Source organism: Artibeus jamaicensis, unplaced genomic scaffold, assembly GCF_021234435.1.
Source record: "Artibeus jamaicensis isolate MK-2021 breed Jamaican fruit bat unplaced genomic scaffold, CSHL_Jam_final contig_786, whole genome shotgun sequence".
NCBI lineage: Eukaryota > Metazoa > Chordata > Mammalia > Chiroptera > Phyllostomidae > Artibeus > Artibeus jamaicensis.
In genome coordinates, this window is record NW_026521971.1 from 5,047,766 (window position 1) to 5,069,010 (window position 21,245).

At 55.3% G+C, this 21,245-nt stretch overlaps 1 protein-coding gene across 1 annotated transcript in view; it reads right to left on the reverse strand.

The window, feature by feature from the left end:
* Positions 1 to 3,457: 3,457 nt before the first annotated feature.
* Positions 3,458 to 21,245, reverse strand: part of TRPC7 (transient receptor potential cation channel subfamily C member 7) — a 147,840-nt gene continuing 130,052 nt past the window's right edge. Inside the window, exons 8-12 of the mRNA XM_053672760.1 lie at positions 18,438 to 18,633; positions 13,242 to 13,463; positions 12,541 to 12,621; positions 5,508 to 5,583; positions 3,458 to 3,627 (exon numbers count right to left, since the gene is read on the reverse strand). Coding sequence (XP_053528735.1) covers positions 3,458 to 3,627; positions 5,508 to 5,583; positions 12,541 to 12,621; positions 13,242 to 13,463; positions 18,438 to 18,633 — 745 coding nt within the window. The remainder of the gene's footprint in view (positions 3,628 to 5,507; positions 5,584 to 12,540; positions 12,622 to 13,241; positions 13,464 to 18,437; positions 18,634 to 21,245) is intronic.

The window sequence follows — 21,245 nt, forward strand, 5'->3', positions numbered from 1 at the left end:
CTCTGCGCTGGGCAAGGTGTCACCTCCGCCTCTGGGTGTGGGGGGGCAACAGACTTGAAGGTGTCTGTTGGTGGCTCTTGGAAGGGTCTCCACAGAGTTGCACCTACACTAGGGACACAGCTTGGCCAGCCGTGCTGGCTGTTGTTTTTGTCTTCTGGGCCTCACTGGGTGGGAGGAGGGGGAGGTAACTGGTGACAATGGGCAGAGGAGCCTTGTGCGTTCTGGAAGGTGCGAGATGCTTCCTGTGGGAACGAACAGCCCTGGGGACTAATTGGGGGTTTTGCCCAGGAAGTGACACCAGGATTTGTGGAGCCCTATTATGAGCCATCAGAAGGTGACACGTTGCTGGGGAGCTTGCTGCTTAACCTCTGTTACCTGGCAACCTGGACAGAGCCACTTAGCTGCCACTCCAGAGCCCCTCAGTGCTCAGCTGGGTCTGCCCTGGGGCTGTCTGGCCATGGGGGGGAGGGGGGTGGGCGGGGAGGGAAGAGTCTGAGGCCTGGCCTCCCCCGGAGCTGTGACTGCTGACCTGGTCCTGAGCTGCTGCAGGGGTGGCTTCTATTTTCTACAAAGTCACCAGGGCTTGGGAGCCGATGGTGCCATCTGGAGCAATTTCAGACAGTGGGAATCCAGCAGGGATGCAGTGAGCAGCCACTCCTGGGCTCCGGACCAGTGCACAGTGCGGCGGCAGGGGTGGGGGGGCAAGGGGACCGACCTGGCCCCACATGGAGCTTCCCCTGGGCGGGGGACACAGGCGACAGCTGCTTCAGTTACAGACTGAGCGAGGACAGTGCAGAGTGCTGCGAGGCCGCGGCTCGGGGGCTTCGGCAAGGGTGCATGTTTTGGGGGTGTCTGGACTTTTCAGGGAGGGTTTGGGCCCTTTCTCCTCCTGTCGTCTGCCCTTGAGCTCCCCCCTCCCCCCCAGACTCCAGTCCTCACTCTCCGGTTGTCTCAGAGAACTGCTAACTTGGCAGGAGCCAAGGAGAAGTGGGGAGCGTGGGAGGTTGTCAGTTCCTGGAAAATCACTGAGCTCTTGCCCTGGCTCCAGGCTGATGGCTCTGCTGCTCTCAGTTCCAGGCCTCTCCAAGAGCTCGTGACAAAAGACGGGTCCCCCCCCCCCCCCCCCCCCCAACGTTCTTCCAGCCACCAGGAATCGTCCCTGAACTACCTTCACCTCCCGGGCATGCCATCCACAGCTGATGGATGGTGCCAGCTTCCCTTCCCAGTTTTTAATTCCTTCCTGGGGCCTGTTTTCCTTTATCTCCTTACAGGGAGGCCTGGGGACGTGGGCGTGATAGGGAAAGGCCACTGGGAGTTAAAAACGGGGCTGCCAGCTGCCTTTTGTGCAAGGCAGATAGGAGGACTGAACACTGTGTCTTAGGAGAGTTTATTAGCATTCTGATGAGGATGAGTGAGGGATCGGAAAGGGAACCTTCCAGAAGCATGGGTAACTTGTGCCCTGGATAAATTGGTCACTCTTCCTACAGAGTTTGTTGGCCTCCTGATTCCACATGTAGGCTTCCAGAGGAGCCATTTCGGAAGCCTGGGTCTCACCCCCAGGATGGCCGAGGGGCTCAATAAATACTTCCGAAGGCGTGGGCCCTCCCTGGCGGGGGCGGGGGGGGGCACGGCCTGAGTAAAGCTGCAGTACAGCGCACCTCGGGGGACAAGCACACCGTCCAACGAGCATTCTGGCCTCACAGGTGGCCGAAGTCAGTCCCTGGACCCACCCAGGGCCCTGGAGCAGAACTCACATCCGTAAGGCCCCCTGAACACACACCGTGCCCCTGCCCCACGGACGCCTCTCTCTGTTTTTCAGTTGAGCTTGGGGGGGGGTGGTGCCACGTTCCAGGGGATCTTTTCCAGTCACCAGCACCCTAACAACTGTGGTCTTCCCCCCCACACACCAGAAATTGGGAAGATTTGGCAGAGGCGGGCCTGTGTTCCTCTTGGCTCAGCTGGTGGGCCGAGTGTGGTCGGCCTGCGCCAGGCCAGGCGCCCGCCGCTCCTTTGTCGCGGCCCTGCCCACCCCAGCTGCTGGGACCGCCCGCCCACAGTGCTGTTCACCTCCCCACTGGATGTGCTCTTAGAGCAGAGGTGAGTAAGAAGCTGTCATCCCTGAAGACCTACTGTACGTCCTGAAACAAGCCCTGCCCCCCAGCATGCATACATAAACACCGATTTTGCCCTCCCAGGGTGTCCACAGGTCACCTGAGTTTGTGACCCTGATCAGGGCTGCTGTGAGGTGGCAGTGGACTGAGCCACGCAGAGTTCTCAGCTCGTGCCTGGCCCTCAGCACGTGCTCTCTCCTTTGGTCCAACTAGTGTTAGCAGTGGGTGTTTTCTTGGGACCAGCTGGCTCTCCCGAAATCAAGTGCCCTCGCCAACCTGCTGTGAATGGGTGTTGTTTGGGACTAGGGCGCCCTCTGGTGGCCACTCTCTGCACTCACACCTGGGCTCCTTTTTCAGACTGATTGTTGGCTCCCTTTCTCCCTGGCACCTGGCCCCTCCCACACAGTGGGGAGAGGGAGGCAGGTAGGAACAGAGAAACCGTGCTGTGTCCCTCACCATTTCCTTTTCCCTTTTCCTTTTTCCTGACCTTGCTGAGGTTGGGGTCATTAGGTCTGGGAATAGGAGGAAGGAATTGGAGGTGAGGGTCCTGGATGCAGGACTCTTGACAGGGGTGGGGGCGTTGGTGTCTTCTCCCCTCGCACTGGCCCCGTTCTCTTCCCAGAGACTTAGGTCCATGGCTCCGGAGCCCTCCTCCAGACACCGCAGAGACTCCCCGGGCTACTGTGAGGTAATTTTATTCCTTTTCATTTTAGGTAAAAATAGTGAATACAAGATAATAAAGGTAAAAATACATCATTTGGATTTTGAACAGTGCTACCTACAGTACAATTTTTGATTTAGGATTTTTAAACTTTTTTCTTTTTATAAACAAATAGAACTATTTTGCTAGTAGGCTGTGTTCTCATCTGGCACTTAAGAGTAGGTCACAGGTCACCTCCCGGTTCTGTTTGGATGTGTGTGGGGGGCAGGGAGGGTGAGAAGGGCGCATGGGATGTGGTGGTTTGTCTTCCCAGGACGCAGACAGGGCTGCGTTCGTGTGCAGGGGAGGGAGCACGTGCATCCCAGACGGCCTTTCCTGCACTGGCCACCGGACGCCGATGGCTGCGGCTGGACCGAGGGTCTCACACGTGTGTGTGTGTGTTGGGGGGGCACTTCCTCCCCTCCTGTGGTCGTGTTTCTCACCCACAGCCTAGATTCACAGTAGTCCTGGATCCAGGCAGGCCCCTGGGCTGCAGACACCAGCAAGACTGCTCAGGACAGAGCCAGTGGGCCCTGTAGGGTCCCAGAGGAGTGGGCCTGGGACCCCTGCCCACCAGGGCTGGTGGCCAGGACATTCGACCTGGCCTTGGAATGCTGGTAGAAGTCACAGATGCCTGTGTGGGCTGCTAAATGTCTTTACCCTTGTTCACCCTCAGGTGGTCTTTGTTTAAGTTCTTTCCAAATTTCTCACTGAGCTGTTGGATCAGGTCGGCCAGCTCGCCGGTCGCTTGAGATTTCTCTTCGAGGAGCTCGTAGCGCAGGCTGGAGATGTCTTGCTTGATTTCCTTCAGCTCGCCTGCAGGGACAGATGGGGTTTCGGTGAGAGTGAGTGGTCAGGAGAGGCCTTGGGCCACGTGTACTGGGGCGTGTGTCTCTCCAGCAGAGTGCCAGGTTGCCAGGCTGGCCCACCGCGGGCGGAGGTGAGGGGATGGGCGCTCCACTTTGACCTGAGTGTCACCCAGCTGCTCCACTGGAGGACACAGCCATCCATTTGAGACCCTTCTCTGCCACTCCTGACTGAGCTCTCTGGTGAGGGTGTGAGGTGGCGGGAGGAGTCAAGGCCAGGGCTGTGAGTTGCCAGCACCTGTCTGATACTACAGTAGTTAGAACACTGCCCTTAGGGTCATTACTCTGAGTAATGCCTTGTTTTTGTGACACTCCCTGTATTGTCTGTCTCTACTTGCAGAGGAGAGAAACCCCCAAGTGTGGAGGGAGCAGCGCAGCAGCGTGGTTGACTTGGCTGCAGATGTGGCAGCCTCACGGGAGCAGGGGCCACCCAGACCACGCAGGCAGCGGGCGGCCCAGGGGCCCTGCAGCAGGCCTGCCGCCGCCGCCTTCCACAGCGGGGGACCACCAGGTGGGGACTTCCACTTACTTCCACGGCAAACCACGTGGGCCTGGGCTGTGGGAACCTTGTCATTGACCACAAAGGGGAGTCAGAGGTTCTTGCCTGACGTTGTGGATCCTGGGCTTGGCTCACGGGGACGCTGCCACCTGGGGACACCTTGTTCGTGTCTGTTTTCTACGGGCGCCTCAGGTATACACAACGTCCAGATTTTAAAGGTGCAGCTGGGTTGGTTGGGCACCCCGCAAAGCCCACTGGGTGTGCCTCTGAGTGCCACTCCCATGGTGTGATTCTAGCGGCATGAAACCCGGGCAGCCCCTCCTCCTGTGGTCAGGGACCTTCCCGCCACTGAGTGGCACACTGCTCGGGGCCGGCGGGCCTGACACCTGGCGGTTTTCTAGTCGAGACTGGAAGTGGGGTTGGGTCAAAGTGCGGGTGCTTTGACCCCAGACAGCGTCAGCTCCAGGGGTGCCCGGAGAGGAAGCAGCGGGTCACTGACAGTGGCCAGGCTCTTCCTGTTGGGCCCTGTCACTCAGCCAAGGGGGAGTCCTAGTGCCGTCATTCAGTGGAGGGGCCTGGTTCATGAGGTCTGGGTGTGCAGCTTACAAAGTGGGTCTCAGGCGGGCGGAGAAGCACTGGGCTTGCCTGACTCTGAGAGCCGGGGGGTGGGACAGGGTGGAGCAGCTGGACCGGGGCCATGGCAGAGCTGGAAGGAGGTGCACGTGTGCCCACAGAGTGAGGGATTCTGGGCCATCCTGACCTCGATGACTCCAAAGCTGACTCAGGGCGGCCACCACTGTGGCAGGCAGAATAATTACCCCAAAGAAATGCAGGTCCTAATCCCTTTGTCCCATCTATGGATATGTTTGGTTACATGGCAAAGGGGGCCAGGCTTGTAAATGGAATTAGGGTGGCTAAGTAGCTGGCCTTAAACAGGGAGACAATTTTGGTTTATCCAATCTAATCACCACTCTTTCAGAGTGGAAGAGGAAGGCAGAGGAGGGGTCAGGGAGACATGAGGAAGAGATGGCATGAGAGGGGGCAGCGTGGGGGCGCCCTGGTGCTGGGGGGGAGAGGCTCCCGCTGCAGGCAGACCAAGGGCGGCCTCCAGGTCAGAGCTGAGGGCTGCCCCAGCTGACAGCCGGCAAGGGACTGGAGACCCCGGTCTCACAGCTGCCTGGGACCACACCTGCTGACACCTGGTGAGCATGGACATGGGCCTCCCAGGGCCTCCGGACAGGAGCACAGCCCTGCCCACCACACCCTGGCTGTAGCCTGGGGAGGCCTTGCCGACTCCCACCGCCCCACGGGGAACCCATCCAGTCTCTCACCTTCGTTGACTTCGTCATTTTCTCTGTCCACCTGGGCCTTCAGGACATATCTCTTTATGAGCCGTTTCATGATTTTCTGAAATGTGAACACAAGGAGTCATGAGATAAGCCTGGCTACGCACAGACAGCCTGCACTGGGCATGCGTGAGTCCTCCCTCCTGCAGGGCCTGGTCAGCAGCAGAGTGCCCTTGCCTGCTGCCCTGCCTCGTCAGGGAGCCTGGGCCCGTCCCTGTGTTTAGCCTCCCCCTGGGATTCAGTACTGCCTGACCCTGACCTCGACCCTGACCTGGGAGGTAAGAGCAGGATGCTCTTGGTGGCAGGAGGGCAAGCCCAGGAGAGAGAGAGAGAGAGAGAGAGAGAGAGAGGCATCTAAGGTCCATGGGTACTGCTTTAGTACCAGACAGGGGACCAACCCAGCCCTGTCCTCCTTTGTGACTTCAGCCTGTTGTGTCCTATTCTCAGGCTTCAGCTCTGAAACACTTCCTTTTAGTACAACAGCGGAGGCAGTTGGGGGGAGCACTGAAGTCTTGCAGGCCAGCCCAGCGGAGCTGCACCCCACTGAGGTGCATGCTTGAGTGGAGACACACTCGGCACAGCGCCAGGACCATGATGGAGGACAAGCCCATGGTACCTGCGGAAATTCCTGCCAGAGGCTGAACTTCCTGCCAGAGGTGGGAACAGATACAGCCAGGACTGGGGAAGTTTGACCAAGATAGTGCTCCCCTGAAGTCCCATGTGCCTGGCTCTCATCCCTAGTCTGGCTGGAGAGGAAGGGTTTGGCCTTCAGAGTCATTTAATATGCAGGCGAGGCATGAACAGACAGGAGCCACCAGGAATAGAGACAAGTGAAAGAAAGACTGCAGGCAGGGGGTGAACTTTGGATTTTGCCAGCTAGTTGTTCAGGGTAAATCCTGAGAAATCACAGGATTTAAAAATATTCGGGTTGCTAAGACTTTGCATCTTGTAAGAGATGGGCAGCCAGGCAGGGAGGGACTCCCTGCTCCGTGGTTGTCTCTTCCTGTGACCTGCTCACCTGCGCACACCTGAGGACTGAGGGGGGATGGAAGGGGCCCAAGCTCTGTCCTTCACCCAGCTGTGACATGTGAGGCAGGTTACTTTCTCTGTGACTACCTGGCCTCAGGAAATGCTTCTGGCAAGTGAAAGCTGTGAGCTGCCACGATGCAAAGAGGTGGAGGATTTAACTCATCATCATCACTATTAGGTAGTGGTTCTGGGGGCCCTGTGATGGTGAGGGCCGCGCTGAGGAGGGTCTCCCAGCCTGTGTTCCCAGACATCCTCCCTGGCAGAGGCTGTCTGTGGTATATGCTCTGAGCCAGTCCCTGCGGACAGCGCTGCCCATCCTCGGCCCTTAGTGGGCTGGTGGACGGCTTGGCTCTGCGGTTTGAATGGTGGTCTCATTTGAGGCCAAGCAGTTAATGAGCAAGTTCCCTTCCTGCTGCCCCTTCTCAGGAAGGCCGGAGTCTGGCCGTGTTAGTGGTCAGTGATAAACTTCTCCTTGGTGTTCTGGGCACGAAGGCAGGCTCCCTCCATTACAGGAATCCCATACGCCTTTCTGTGGGGCTCACTGTGCTCTTTTTCTTTCATGGAAGAAACAAAACAGAGCGAAACAAAACTTCGTCCAAAACCAGTCTCATGGGGAAGACAGACAGACAACCCAGATACCCACGTATCTGACATTCTTACTGAGAGAGGAATTCAGAAGTTTGTTCCACCACAAACTTGCAGGCGGATGCAACGTGGGGGGAATCTGGCCAGTTTGTTGTCTTTCAGGAAAAATGACGGGAATGAAGGGCTTTCCAGTTTCTGGATCCGCCGATCAAAGAGTTTATACGGGTGAGGTAAGACTGTAGCCAAAGGTTGGAAGCCAGGCGTTTCCTCCTCTGGGGTGGTGGTGGGTGGGGCCCTTTCAGACCAGGGCAGCCGACCCTCCTGACTCAAGGGCACGCCGGGTTCTCGTGCAATGTGAATGACCGGTTATCTTAAAAGAGGCCACAGTGTTGTGCTGTGAACAGGAAATGTGCCCCTCAAGCTCCACTTGTTTTGAGCAGGGTCTTCCCTGCTCACCAGCCTCCTTCAGTGCAGAGTGGCCCCCTGGGAGGCAGGGAGCGGGGAGAAGCAGCAGAGGGGCAAGTGCACCGAGTCCTCCCTGCAGACGGGAGTCGCGTTGACCTCCCAGACCAAGTGACCTCGCTGAGCCCTCCCAGAACCTCTGTGGGATGGAGGTTGTCACCTCCATTTGCAAGTGACGACACAGAGGCTCAGAGAGTGGTGGCTTCTCCAAGGTCCCGCAGTGGAAAGGGGCAGATCCTCAATTAACCACGCAGTCAGCCGGAGCTGGGGCTTTCTCTGAGCCTCAGGAAGAGGGTAAGTGCAGACAGGTGAGGGGTGGCGTGCAGGAGGCTGGATCCTGTTGGTCAAAGGGGACTCAGGCCGTTTCTCAGGACCACTTTGTCCTCTGTAGGCACAGTCTGTTATACAGGGTGAGGCCTCAGCTGGATTTCAGAGGATGTATGGCTTCATCCAGGGGTTGCCCCTTGGCGAAGAGGGTCACTGGCACGTCATGGTCATGCGTGTGCACAGCCGCCGTGAAGACAGGCGCACTCGACGGGAGCCGGTGCTTCTGCAGACCTGCGGCTCAGCGTGCGGAGAGGTGAGGGCTCGCTCGTCCTTCTCAGCACACAGTGGAGCTGAAGAGCCTGCCTGTGGAGGCAGGGGCCCCTTAACCTCCCTGCCCACCCCTGTTCACTCCCAGGGGCGACAGGCACCCGAGGGAGTGGACAGACACCTTGAAGGAGAAAAGTGTGACCGCCTGTCAGTTGCCAAGGAACTTCATGTCCTGATGGGGACCTAGTTTCCCCTCTGGCACATGCATATTAAATGACTTGGGACCTGCAGAAGCAAGATGCCGGGCTTGCCCCCCGGGAAGTCTGAAATGGTGAGAATATGCCCAAAGCCCTGTTGAAACAGATGCTACACAGGGTCTCTGCTTCTAGAAAAGACGGACATCAAGAGCCTCCCCTCTCGCTACATGGGGAAAAGTGTGTTCCTTTGTGGTGAGTTTGCGATACCTCCTTGCTGGCTTCCCCAGAGGCCTTTCACTTCGAGGGAACGCTGAACTTGGTCCAAGTTTACACGGCTCCATTGGTGGCAGCTTGGCCCACCCGCCCCCGCGCATTTAGCAAGGGCTGCAGGCGTATACTAGTGACGTGACTCAGACAGAGGAACTAACACTGAGGGGCATGATGGGTAAGAGTGGGTGTGGCCCTGAGGCCCACGTCCAGGAAGGAAGGCACCTAGCATCCCTTGCCCCGACTCCAAGGGGCCCATGGCCTCTGGCTGCTGCGGCGAAGGGGAGATAGAAGGTCTTTCTGTGGAAGGGAAGCCCTCGCTGTGCAGCCAGGGCAGCTGAAGACGCAGACGGGCAAGAGGACACATGTGGTGCGTGGCAGACGAGGTAGAATCCAGAGGGAGACAGATGCTGAGGACCATTTGGGGGGAGTGGACCAAAGGGGTCCTGGACCTTAGATCCCGGGACACGCTGTGCCTCGCAGTGGGTGTATCAGACACGGAAGAGAAGATACCAGCCCTGGCAAGCTGCCCACTCCGTTTGCTGTGATCGCTACAGAAAAGGCCATTGGGAACATGACACACAGAGGGCCCCTGGGTGGTGGGGGAGGGAATGTATCATCATTTGATACATTTGAATGATGGGCTGTGCCTGGATGCTGGGTGTGCTTGGGATGTGGCTTCTCTGCTCTGCCCCCGAAGGAAAGGTGCCTCTCTGAGGGTGTGTGCACAGGGTCAGCACACACCCCAAGAAACTGACACCGGCTCTGGGGACAGGTCACAGGTCACAGGGTGGCTTTGACAGGGGGCACCACGGCCACCTCGCCAGTGCCACCGTTTTGTTCCATTGTTTAGTCTCATGTCCACAGAACTCCGATCGGAAAAAGCATTTTAAAAGCAAGGAACCAGTTTTGTGAACACTTTGGACCCCTGGGGGCCTAAGAAAGCAAAGCTCAGAAGCCTCTGAGGTCTAAGGAAGTGCCTTCCCGTAAGGGAGAGCCCCCCCAGAAGGGAGCACGATGAGTGTAAAAGAAACACCCAAAGCAACGGGGCCGAACAATCAAGAGAATCCACCAGAAGGACACAATGGAAAGGCTTAGAAACCACAGGTGTTGAGCAGCAGGTCTCTGGTCTTCCAGAGCGAGTGTTGCAGGGCTTCTCAGAGCTGCGAGGGTGTCAGAGGCTCCATGTGGGGCAGCGCTGGGTGCAGCCTGGACGGTAGGGGAGGAGGGTGGACGGGGCCCCTCCTGATCTCCGCACACTTGGCCGTCGCTTTGGGAAGAAAGCTGTGCAGCTGGGAAGGTCACCAGCGGCCCGGGAAGAGGGATGAGCCACCTAAGGTCCTTGCCTGAATCCTTCTCCTTCCGGGTTACTGTTGCTCCCGGTGGCAGCCAGGTGCCTCCTTCTCCTGCTCCTTCTCCCCTCAGGCTGCAGAGACTCCACTAGATCTGCCCCCCAGGGACCCTCAGGCACTGGCAGGGCCGGTTCTGAGGGGGCTCTGGCCCAACACTGTGAAGATGAATCATGGTGGAAGATGGTGCCCTTCTGAGTCAGACAGATCTCGGTTCGACCAGCTGTGTGGCTTCCTCACAGAGCCTCAGTCCCTCCTCTGTTAAGTGGGGTTAAAGGCACTGCCTCTCTCACGGGGTCGTGGTGAGATGACACTGATGCTCGGGTCCTGTCCGCTCTCAGTCGTCCTCTCCTGTCTCCTCAAGGCCTGCCCCTGTCTAAGCACACGATGGCTCGGGAGGGTGGCCAGACCTCAATGGGCAGGGCTGAGCGAAGGGCCAGTGTGCAGAAGGCAGGGTGCCCTCTGTCCCTGTCTGCTGTCCTCTGATGCCTGTGGCCCAGTTTTCCTTCCTTCTTTTCTGTGACAGCTGTTTGAATAAGCCCTGGGCTTGTCCTGGTGGAGGCACAGGATATGGGGGGCGGGGGGCAGGCTTTTTGAGGTTATCAGTAGCCTGAAGCCACCAGCCAGCCAGCTTCTGTAATCACAGCAGGAAGCAACCCAGGGGATGGATGGCGGCCAGGACGTGGCCCTGGCAATGGAGGACAGACATGGAATCGGCCTGACACTGGTCTTCGACTGGCCTCATTGGTGGAGGGTTCCCCCTGAATGCGGGACATTCACCGCACAACGAGTCTGCCTGTCTCTGCAGCTGCTTCTGCTCGAAGCTCAGGACAGATTGGGCCCTAACCCACCAGGGTCATCTTCTCAGTGACATAGATCATCAAAACTTCTTTTTGAGAAGCCGAGGAAGAAAAATCCTTCCACTGACCAAAGGCTCTGCCCTGTACAATAGCTCAAAGCAGATCACACTGGTGAGGCCCAATTTTGGGCCTGATTAAACACAAGATCTGCCTGTTGCCAAAGTCTAGCCTGTGTCATCTGATACTAGGAGGACTTTGAGGGATGAGCCATTCTTTAATTGGACACTTAAATCCTCCTAACCGCATGGCTGCCTTCTGAAATGCAGACAGAGATTCGATCGTAGGCCTGTGCCTGGAAGATGCTACGGCTGTAATTGCTCCCTCTGGGATAGTGGCACTAGGGACATGTCACCTCGGCCCAGAGGATGACTCAGAACAGCTTCAAACTGACATCTGATAAGATGGTTGGCCCAGATCAAACTGCTGATCGTTGGGAGGGAAGAGTGAGGAAAAGAATGGCCTGCACCTTTGTGATCAGTAACCTGTGGTTACCATTTATCCCTGGCTCGCAGGCCACTCAAACTGATACAGAAATTTGACATCAATTTCCAAAAGCAACGTGGGGACTGCAAGCCCAGAAGTCATCCTCTGGTTTTGGTAACAGGCTCTGCGGGTTGGCAGCACGAGGTCAGGTGCTCCCTGAAGACAGCAGTAGCCACCTGGTGGCATAAGACAAATGCCTGGGAGTTGGTGCCTCTCCTCACCGCATGCCTGTTGGTCCACCTCTGGCCCCACTGGCTCCGCCTCCAGTCCCGCTGGCTCCGCCTGAAGTCCCACTGGCTCCGCCTCCAGAATCTGTCTGCTTTTCATCATCACCCAACTCACACCCCAACCTGAGCCACCGTCCTCTGCACCTAGACGACTGTCACGTTCTCCTCGCTGGTCTCCCTGCTTCTGCTCGAATCCCCACCAGCCTCCTCTCATCATAGCAGCCAGGTAGTTGTCTTAGAGCCTAAGTAGAATTTTATCTTCTCCCTGCCCAAAGTTAAACTCCTCCAACTGCCTTCCTCGGCCAGGTAGAGTAAGATCCCCATCCTGACCCTGGTCTGGCTGCCCGATCCCCCTCTGACTTTGTCGCCCTTCCGTGTCCCCTGTGGGCTGGGCTCTGCGGCAGGGGACCAGCCCAGTCTCTCCCCTGGCTCTTGCTGATGCTTTTCCTCTGCGTGGCAGGCCCCACATGCTGCCTCTTCTCCTCCCTCCTTGAAGGGCCCCCTCTGAGAACCACATCGAAGCAGGGGCTCCCCGTTTCTCTCCGTTTCTGCACCCTGTCGTTTTCTTCCCGGCACTTTTATCGATTCGAATGTGTATGTTCATTTGTGTGTTTACTCGTTCACCATCTCCCTTCCTGCACTGAGGTGCACCGAGGCGGAGCCGTGTCTTCGTGCCCATTGAGGAGCACCGCACAGGCGGAGAGAGGCGTTCAGCAAGTAGCGCCGAATGGCCCCGGTGGGTGGCTCGGTTGGTCGGAGTGTTGTTCCACACACCAGAAAGTTGCGGGTTTGATACCCGGTCGGGGCACCTACCGGAGGCAACCGATTGGTGTTTCTCTCCCCTCCGCCCTCCCCCTTTCTCTCATCCCCTCTCTCTAGAATCAATCTTCAGGTGGGGATTTAAAAAAATACTCGCGCCTTGAAGGAAGGAACAAAGCTGTGCTCTGAGAGGCCGGCACAGCCGTGTGACTGGATCCATGTCCAATGGCGCCCCCTTCTGCCTGAGCCTGAGGAAGGGCAGTTACCTGGTATCTGGTGGGTTTGCTGAAAGTGTTATTTGGGGTCAGGTTCTCAGAATTCCTCATGCCAGCCTGGTAGCGAGTCTTCTGGAAAAAAATATACAATCATAATACGTACATACCTGGAAGGACTTGAACAGTACCCACGTATGGAGTCGTCCCTAAAAAGAGGACTCTTGGGAGGTCGATGCGCCCACACTGCTTGGCCTCCAAGGACACTTCCTGGGGACTATAGTTTTCTAGGATGTCAGCAGATTACAGGATATAGTTTGGTCAACTCTGGAGAGCTTTGGGTTGAAGTTGTTTGGGTGTCTGTGTCTGGGACTCCTCAGGGACTTGAACATACTAAGCGTTGAGCATCTCGGGGCGAGAAGGTGATGGGCAAGGACCTTTCTTCCCAGAGCGCATGCCTCAGTTACACTCTGGGAAGAGCTGTTCTGGTGTCAGGTCCACAGAGGAGTGACCCTACTGGGGCCGAGCCTGAGCCCCCTGCAACGCACCCGTCCAAGGCACTGCAGGGAGCGGACGGCCAGCACACCCTCCGCTGGAGCTGCAGGGCTGCCGAGGTGCCCGGGACTGTGAAGAGCACTGGCCCCTCTCGACACCTGCCTCCCCTTGGTTCAGGGGCCCCATCTGAATCAAACACACACGACTCTCCCCCCACCCCACCCACTGCCTTCTTGCCCCATAAACTCCATGGTACCTACCCTGAACTTGGAATGTAGCATGCCCATTTCAAGGTCATTTTCACAGCTTTTGGCCTTAGATTTGCAGAGTTTGATGAGGCACATCTTGATTCTCATTGTGAGATAGTAAAATGATTTAGGACTTGGCACTAGATTAAAAGGAGCAGGTAGAGTTCTCCCTTCATCAAAATAAGACAGCCAGAGCTTCGCTCGGGCGAACTTCCACTCCACGTCCGCGTCCTCCTGTGGACAAGGACACGGCATGTCAGCACCAGAGGCCACTGCTCATCACCGAGCTCAGTCTGTGGGGCGGGCGGGGGCGCCTCTCCAGGCTCTGAAAGCAGGTTTCTGGCAGGACCCTGACACATTCGTGCGCCTTCGCTACAGGGGCGCAGTGGGGGGTGTGCTATTAGTGCTTCCGAAGGATCCCCACCTAATGTCTTGGATCCATCGCTGAAAACCTCCGCCAGTTCATCCTCTCTCATTCTCTGCTGGGTGGTTTTACCAACATTCTCCACCTGCCGCTGACCAAAGAGCATCTCTCACCGTCACCTAATCTTGTTAGCCATCAGCATTTATAGCTCTGCTCACTCAACTGCCAACCCCCGCAGCATCAACATGGGGATCTTTCAGGGCAGCGCTGCCCCTCGGAAATTCAGGGTGAGCCGCAGAGGCGGGCCGCACAGGTAAACCTCATTACGTAAGTTTTCTGGTAGCCACAAGACAGAACGTGAAATGGAGCAGGTGAAGTTAGTTTCAGTGCTATATTTTATTTACGCCAGTAGAACCAAAATGTTATTTCAACGCGTAATCGTTATAAAAAACCATTAAACTTCTTAATGAGACAGCTCACTTTTTTTTGTACTGAGCCTTAGAAATCAGTGTGTAGTTTATGCTTAGGGCACATCTCAGTTAGCGCCGCCCACGTTTCAGGGCCCCAGTAGGTACTGCGGTGAGGGGCTACCATACTGGATGGACACCTATTTCTTATTAGAAAGTGTATCTCCTCTTGGTTGGAGTGGCACCAGGGAAGCTGCTGCGAGACTGCAGGTGTGATTCCAGGGGAACAAGCCTGGCGGTAGTTAGTCCGGCCATTGTTCTCTGTGGCTGTAGTGATTCTTACTAAGTTGAAGTTGCCGTAGTAACTGTAGTTGCTCCTGCCCCTGGTGGTGGTGTGGTAGAGGGAAGTCCAGGCCTGTTACTTGGGACTTGGCATCGCTGCCAGGATTCTGCATGGGCCTCGTGAGAGGGAGCGGCTGTGTGTGTTCTGTGGGCGGGCTCCTCAGGCCTCTGTCCCCAGAGGGCAGCTTGAGGCCAGGATGGAGGCCTGGGATTTGGGATCAGGTGGGACCGGCCTCACACCCCTTACTGGCCGTGTGACTTCCGGCCAGGGCCTTGGGCTCGCTCACCTGTGTGTGGAGACAATGCTGCCTCCCTCCCTCAGCCCTGAGATTGGCACTGAATCTACTCTGGGAGCAGCGGGTCCCCCGCCCCCACAGGTGTTGGCTGCACGCGAGGGGCTGTGAACCGGATGAGACTGCAGGGCTGAGCCATGAGATACGAGGTCTCACCAGCAGGCTTGGCTGTTCCGGTTGCCTTCTCTGGGACCCCATCCACACCTGCATCCTACATGGGTCTTTTAGATGGGAAGCTTTGTGAGGGCAGGGCTCACTCCTTGTACAGCAGAGCGGTGTGACAGGGACCCCTGGCCTGGGAGTGTGGTGACACAGTGGCTGTGGAGCCTGCCTGGCTCTGTTCCTCACTAACGGTAACCATAGCAGGCGACTCAGCCTGCTCCGGGCCTCCGTTCCTCATCAGTAAAGTGGGAGGGAAAATATCCACCTTATAGGCAGTCGTGAGAATTAAGGGGTTAATACCTGCAGTGCAATTAGTGTCAGATGCGTGGTCAACCCTCAGTATGTCGTAGTTTTATGTCCTTAGCTTAACATGGGGCCTGGTGTTCAACCTTGACTCATTGAGCAAACACTTGTCGAGCACCTACTATGTGCTTGGTGGTGCTAGATAGGCACTGGGGATGACCGCCCAGGCCCTTGTGGAACAACATGAGCATATAAATGCATCAGCTGGCCTTTTACTGGGGCTGTGCTGAGAGCCCTGTGGGGCTTGGGTGTTCAGGCTGGCGGCCTGGGCCTGGAGATCAGGGAAGGCTGCCCTGGTGGCTGGCGTTTGAGCGGAGACCCAGGGGATGAGTGGTTTCCAATGGAGCCAAGTGTGGGCGGGCTGGTGGGTGGGGAAGAGTGGGGGCTGGTTAGTGGGAGAGGAGGTGAGGGATGTAAACGGCCCTTCTGAGAAAGACAACAGTGAAGAGCTGGAGGGAAGGTGCAGAGCTGGAAAGGGAGATTGAGGGCGGAGTTTTCGTAGGTGCGTGTTAAGACCCAGGGACTTACTTGAATGCTGGCAGGAAGGACTAGGTAGGAAGGGAGAGGGTGGCAATGCAGGTGGAGTCCGGATAATGGTGAGAGGGCAGGGCACCGGCAGGCTGCTGGGGTGGGGGAGGGGGGCAGGTGGGGCGTGGCAGGCGCAGAGGCTGGCGGGGATGTGGATTTGGACAGTGGGTGCTCAAGGTTGTGGAAGGTTTTATAAATTTGCACTTATCACAGTTCGGTGTGCCTGGGAGTGGCCGGCACTTTTGCGCTGCCAGTGAGCAGGGTGGAGTGGGCGCTCTCACTGGGGGGGGGGAGGTGAGGAGAGGTCCGAGCAGGAGGTGACCGTGGGCTGCAGGGAGTGTCACCCACTTTGTGTCACCATGCTGTTGGGACGACTTGATATCACAAGCCACGGGCTTGCCCACTCTTGCCGCAGGCTAGCGGGCATCCATAACGCAGCTTTGTGTTTCATGTTCATCTGGAGCAAGGTGTGTTATGCCTGTTAGGATGGGGCCTGCCATCCCCGGTGAGTGGTACCCACAGGTTATCCAGGCCCCGTCTGGTTTCCCTTACACATGGGGAAGCCGAGATCCAGAAGGGCAGGGAGACTAGTAAGCAATAGCTCATCCACATGGTGACCAAATGGCTGTGGCACTTTAAACATATATGTTTATCGACACACTGCATTTTCAAGGGGTGGGGGTGGGGGGACGAGGACTTCATGGCCCAGCTCACCTCTGCCTTTCACCTCTTGCCTCTTTTCCTTGAATAAACTACGCTCTTGCAGTGCTGGACACCACACTATTCCACCCCTCTGCCTTGGCACGTGAGGTCCCTACTATTGAGCATACTTTTCCCTTCAGAGGACAAATGTGCCTCCCGAAATATGCATGTTGAAGCTGTAACCCTCAGCACCGTAGAATGTGACTATACTTAGAAATGAGGCCTTCAGAAAGGTAATCAAGGTCAAAAGAATTACAAGGATTCGGTCCAATATGACTGGTCTCTGCACGGGGATAGAAGCTGCACCGGGGATGCGTGCACACTGGGAAGGGAGGCCGCTAGAGGGCGCTGAGAGGAGCAGGCAGTCGGCCCCCAGCGAGGAGAGAGGCTGCGCGGGTGGGGAAACGACCCTCTAGGACCGTGAGTGCGGACTTCCTGGTGTGCGAGCCACCTAGTCTGCTGTGTCTCGTTCTGGAAGACCTAGCTAACTAGTGCGTGGGGGTCTGTACTTTTCTCCCGTGTGAGAAAGACACAAATGACTGTTTCTTACAAAAGATTGACGTGCAGAGGTGTGCCAAGCCCCTGTGGACGTCCCCTCTCCCCTTCCCCTTCTCCAGAGGACACCCCAGGTCAGGGTGTGGCACCTCTTCTCTGTCTTTCTCTCCTTTTTCTTTCTGTATATTCACATTTGCACGTGAATAAGGTTTGCTAGTATTCTTCTGCAACTTACATTTTGTTCACTCAACATTATTGTAGGAATTTTGTTACATTTGCATTATGTAAACAAGATTGGCTTATATTTTTCTACAACTTGCTTTTTTTCACTTAATATTATCATAGGGATTTTGCCATGTTGGCACAAACATGTTTTCCTTATTGTATTTACAGTATTATGTATTCAGAATTCTAAAGTCTGTACTATATCACCATTTATTTAAAGATTCTAATATCTATGAGCTATTTCCATGTTTTTCCTTTAACGAATAACTGCGTAAAAACTTATTTCTGCATGGATCTATTCCTAGAATTGGAATTGTTGAGTGAAAGGGTTAGTATGTTTTGTTTTGATTTTTAGCTCATTTATTTAACTTCTGGGTAAGTAAAACAATAGCATAATGTCTGGAGCATGAACGGTTTGTATGAACACACATCCCGGCTGCCACATCCCCGCATCCCGCCTCGCCACGGCGCCCTGCTGGACGGTGCCTGTGACCCACTCAGAGTTTTTCCTTCTGCAGATGCTTAGACAACTGAAAGTCAGTGGGTGTCCCCTCTCCCACACAAGGCAGAGCGCACTGCATGCCTACATTGTTCTTCAACCTGACTGTTTTTCACTTAACACGCTAACTGGAAGGGTTTTCCAAGTCAATGTATAGAGAATATCTTTATTCTCTTTTAAAGATGCTCAGTTCCCCACCGGTCAGGGTGTGATAATATATTTAACAAGCTTCCTGTTAATGCTCACTTTATTCATTTTTAATTTCTTGCTATTTCAAACAAGGCTTCAGTCAATGGCTTATGCTTTGTGCATCATAGATTGTGGCAAATGCCTGCTGGTACACTCTCTCGACTCCCTTCTCTGTTTGGCAGACTCGTTTGGGTCTTTGGCTGGTCTTCCAGCATCACCCTGCAAGTTCCTTCCCCCCATAGCCACTCACAGCCCCTGCTTCGCACCTTCTGCACCTGGCGGGACTTCTTTGAGTGTGTGGTCCCAGGGCACTGTGACTGTTGATTGACATGTCTGTTTTTCTCACTTGACCGAGTTCTTCGAGGACAGGGACTGTGTCTTAGTCATTTCTGTCTTGTCATGCCCAGCACAGGCTTGGCATACGGGAGGTACTTAATAAATACAAGAGAGAGGCAGAAGGGAATGGGGGCTGAAAGTCACTTCCATTTTTTGTGGGTCACCTGCTTGCTGTCCCGAGGGGACAGAGTCGGGACCTGGAGTCCTGGTGCCCTTGTTGGGCCATCTTACGTGCGGTGCCTGCAGGAAGGCTCTGGCGTCACATTTAATAGTCCCCAGGCTTCGAAGTCGTCACTGTCACTGCTGAGAACAGTAGTGTCGGTGACACCCAGGGGGAGAGGGTTTTCGATCGGCCGGCCTTACCTCGATCTCCTGATATGAGTTGTTGATCATGGCTATCAGCATGTTGAGCAGCACTACCACCATGGTGACGTTATAAACGCCGTAGAGAACGTAGCCGATGTTCTCGATGAATTTGTGGTCGTATTTCAGCACCACCGAGATCACTTCAGACAAGCCGAAGATGGACCAGAATAAGGTTTTAAAACTTTCTTCAACCCTGCAAGGAAACAGCAGCCATTTCAGACACATCCTGCAGCTAACATTTCCACACGAACATTTTCATGCCGCCATTACCCAGACTTCAGTGGGCACTCTGGCTGGGGCTGGGGCTGGGGCTGACTGGTGGTGCTTGCATTCTGAAATAAAGACACATTTGCCTGCTAAGGAGACTTGGAAAGGGTATTCCAAGTAAAGGGCAGGCTCAGTCCATTTATTGGGACTGCTGGCTATGGCATCATTTTTATCTCGTAATTAAACATTTAAAATTAAACACCAGGGCAAATGTTTGTCCTTATATGTCATCGGGCTTCTCAGAAGCACACTGTCCCTTCAGGACTTTGAGTCTCTTCTCAGACTGCCCAGTCCCAGGAGAAAGAGAAGAGGACGGGGCCCACGATGGGGCTGGCCGCACTGGTGACAGGGACTCACTGGGCACTGGACACAGGCCGGCTCGTCTGGTAGCTCCATTTTACAGGTGGAGCCACTGACGCTCAGAGCCTCACGTGCCTTTCCCTGGAGCACCGGGCCGGAAAGTGGGGTGCAAGCCCAGGCATGTCTGAGGTTTTCATGGGTGGCACTTGTAACCACTACCCTTGCCCATCCCCCCGGGGAGTGAGGCCAGTCACCTAGGTCAAGTCCTCTAAGGCGGAATGATCAGGAATGAGAGTGGCGACTTCAGTGTGTCCGACGGGTGCCATTCACAAGGTCACTACCCAAACCTTACCCTGCCGCTCACTCGGGAGAGACTGCATGTGTTTTGGGGGAAGTTCAGCAAGCACCTGGCTTTTGGGACACTGCTCTTTGATGCTTGTCAGACTTTGGAGATGCCAGAATACACTGGTTTTAGGAGAAAGACCCAAGCACATTTCACACTGCGTACTTTGTGGCTCTGCCCCTGTATCAGGCTCGTGGCACAGAATCTAGTCAGAAAGCTGCATATGGGTTGCGGGGTCGGGAACACGCAGGTGTATCTGATCTCATCCGAACGGCTGAGCAGCCCTTTTAGTTCCCTTCCCTACTTCTGGTACCGTGTATGAGAAGGCATTTTCTTTGTTTCTCTTTAACATTTCAGATTTGCAACACTCACCCACAAATGGCCAGGATTAACTAGATCTCAAAAAAAAAAAAGGGCATTTCTTAAGGTTTGGTATTTATTTGACAAGGTGTACAAAAACACTAGCACCCTTGGCTAAAAATTTCACTGGGACTCGCATGGCTTTTCAGCTCTGCTCAGTGTGAGTGTGAGTGTGTGAGTGAGTGAGTGGGTGTGTGTGGGCGTGTGTGAGTATGTGTGCCTAGCCAGCTGTTTGGCTCCAAGCATCCAATGTCTGAAAACTAAAAGTAGGAATGGGTTTTTTGTGGTCATTGTTTGTTTTCGATTTCTTTGAAAAGTATGAGTATGGAATATTTAATTAATTTCAGTGTATGCGAGAAAGGATGCCGTTGGGGGTTTGGCAGTAACCACTGGGTAACAAGCCATTACATGTAGAGCTCCAGCTACCGGAGCTGTTTCGAGAAGGAGAGAGAACTGTTTCCCCTCCTTTGAAATGGAAGGCACGAGGCAGCTTCCATTTGTGTGAAAAAGGCGCCACTCCCTGGGGGCACAGTCCATGCAGGTATGGGCCCCCCTAAGATGCAGTCCTCCAGTTACCACCCTCGAGGGAGGGGACAGTGGCAGGGAGAGTCTGCGCTCTCTCGGACAGCTGTCCCTTCCCAGTGGCCTCAGGTGGGGACAGGAGGACGCTCTGCCGGAAGGAGGGGCTGGGCAAACGGGCTCCGGTCCTCGACTGCGCACCTGGCACGAGCGGCCTAAGAAATGGATCATACGTGTGTCCAAAAGACGTTTCACAGAAATTTATCTTCCCTTTCTTACTTTGAATACCCTTCAGACCTTCAACCAACACAAGGAAGGAAGCAATTATGCAACACATTTAGGGAAAGCTGGCTAAATTTTGATTAGAGAAAATAGCATAGATTCAGCAGGCATTTCCCCTCCCCCCCCCCATTTGCTTCTTGCTATGAGTTTTGCCGTGAAGCTCAGACTTATCCCCCGGGCCTTTACCGAGGCCTTCTGTGTCAACATCCCTAAGGAGGCAGAACCGCCCCTCCGGAGGGCAGCCTGCGCTCCATGAAGGAGCACTCCCAGGTCCCCACGCCTGTGCCTGTGCCTCCTCCCACGCTCACTGTCCTGCCCCTCCAGAGGCTGGGAGCCACGAGCTGTTCAGTTCCTTGTCTGGCTTCCTCTTAACCTTCACACTCGTTTAATTTCTGTTCCCTAGCTGAAGGATACCTCTGGACTCGAATTTGGCCATGACTTCCAGGAGAATCTCATTCTTAAGAGGCCCCGGGCAGACGGGAATTGCCAGAGCAAGAGGGACTCCCTCCAGAGCAATGTCCCTCGGCCTCCAACTGGGCAGGTCACACATGTTTTTAACAGTCCCTCTAAATCATGAGGGGTTATCGATGGCCCTTGCTTCCTTGTACTATGGGGCAAAATGAGTTACAGTAAGAAAGGCCTTTCGTAAAAGCTGGGTCCGTTGGCTTGAATCACCCAATACGGCTGGATCCACTGGGTCCCTTGGGTCCATTGTTTGGGCCTGTACGCCTCAC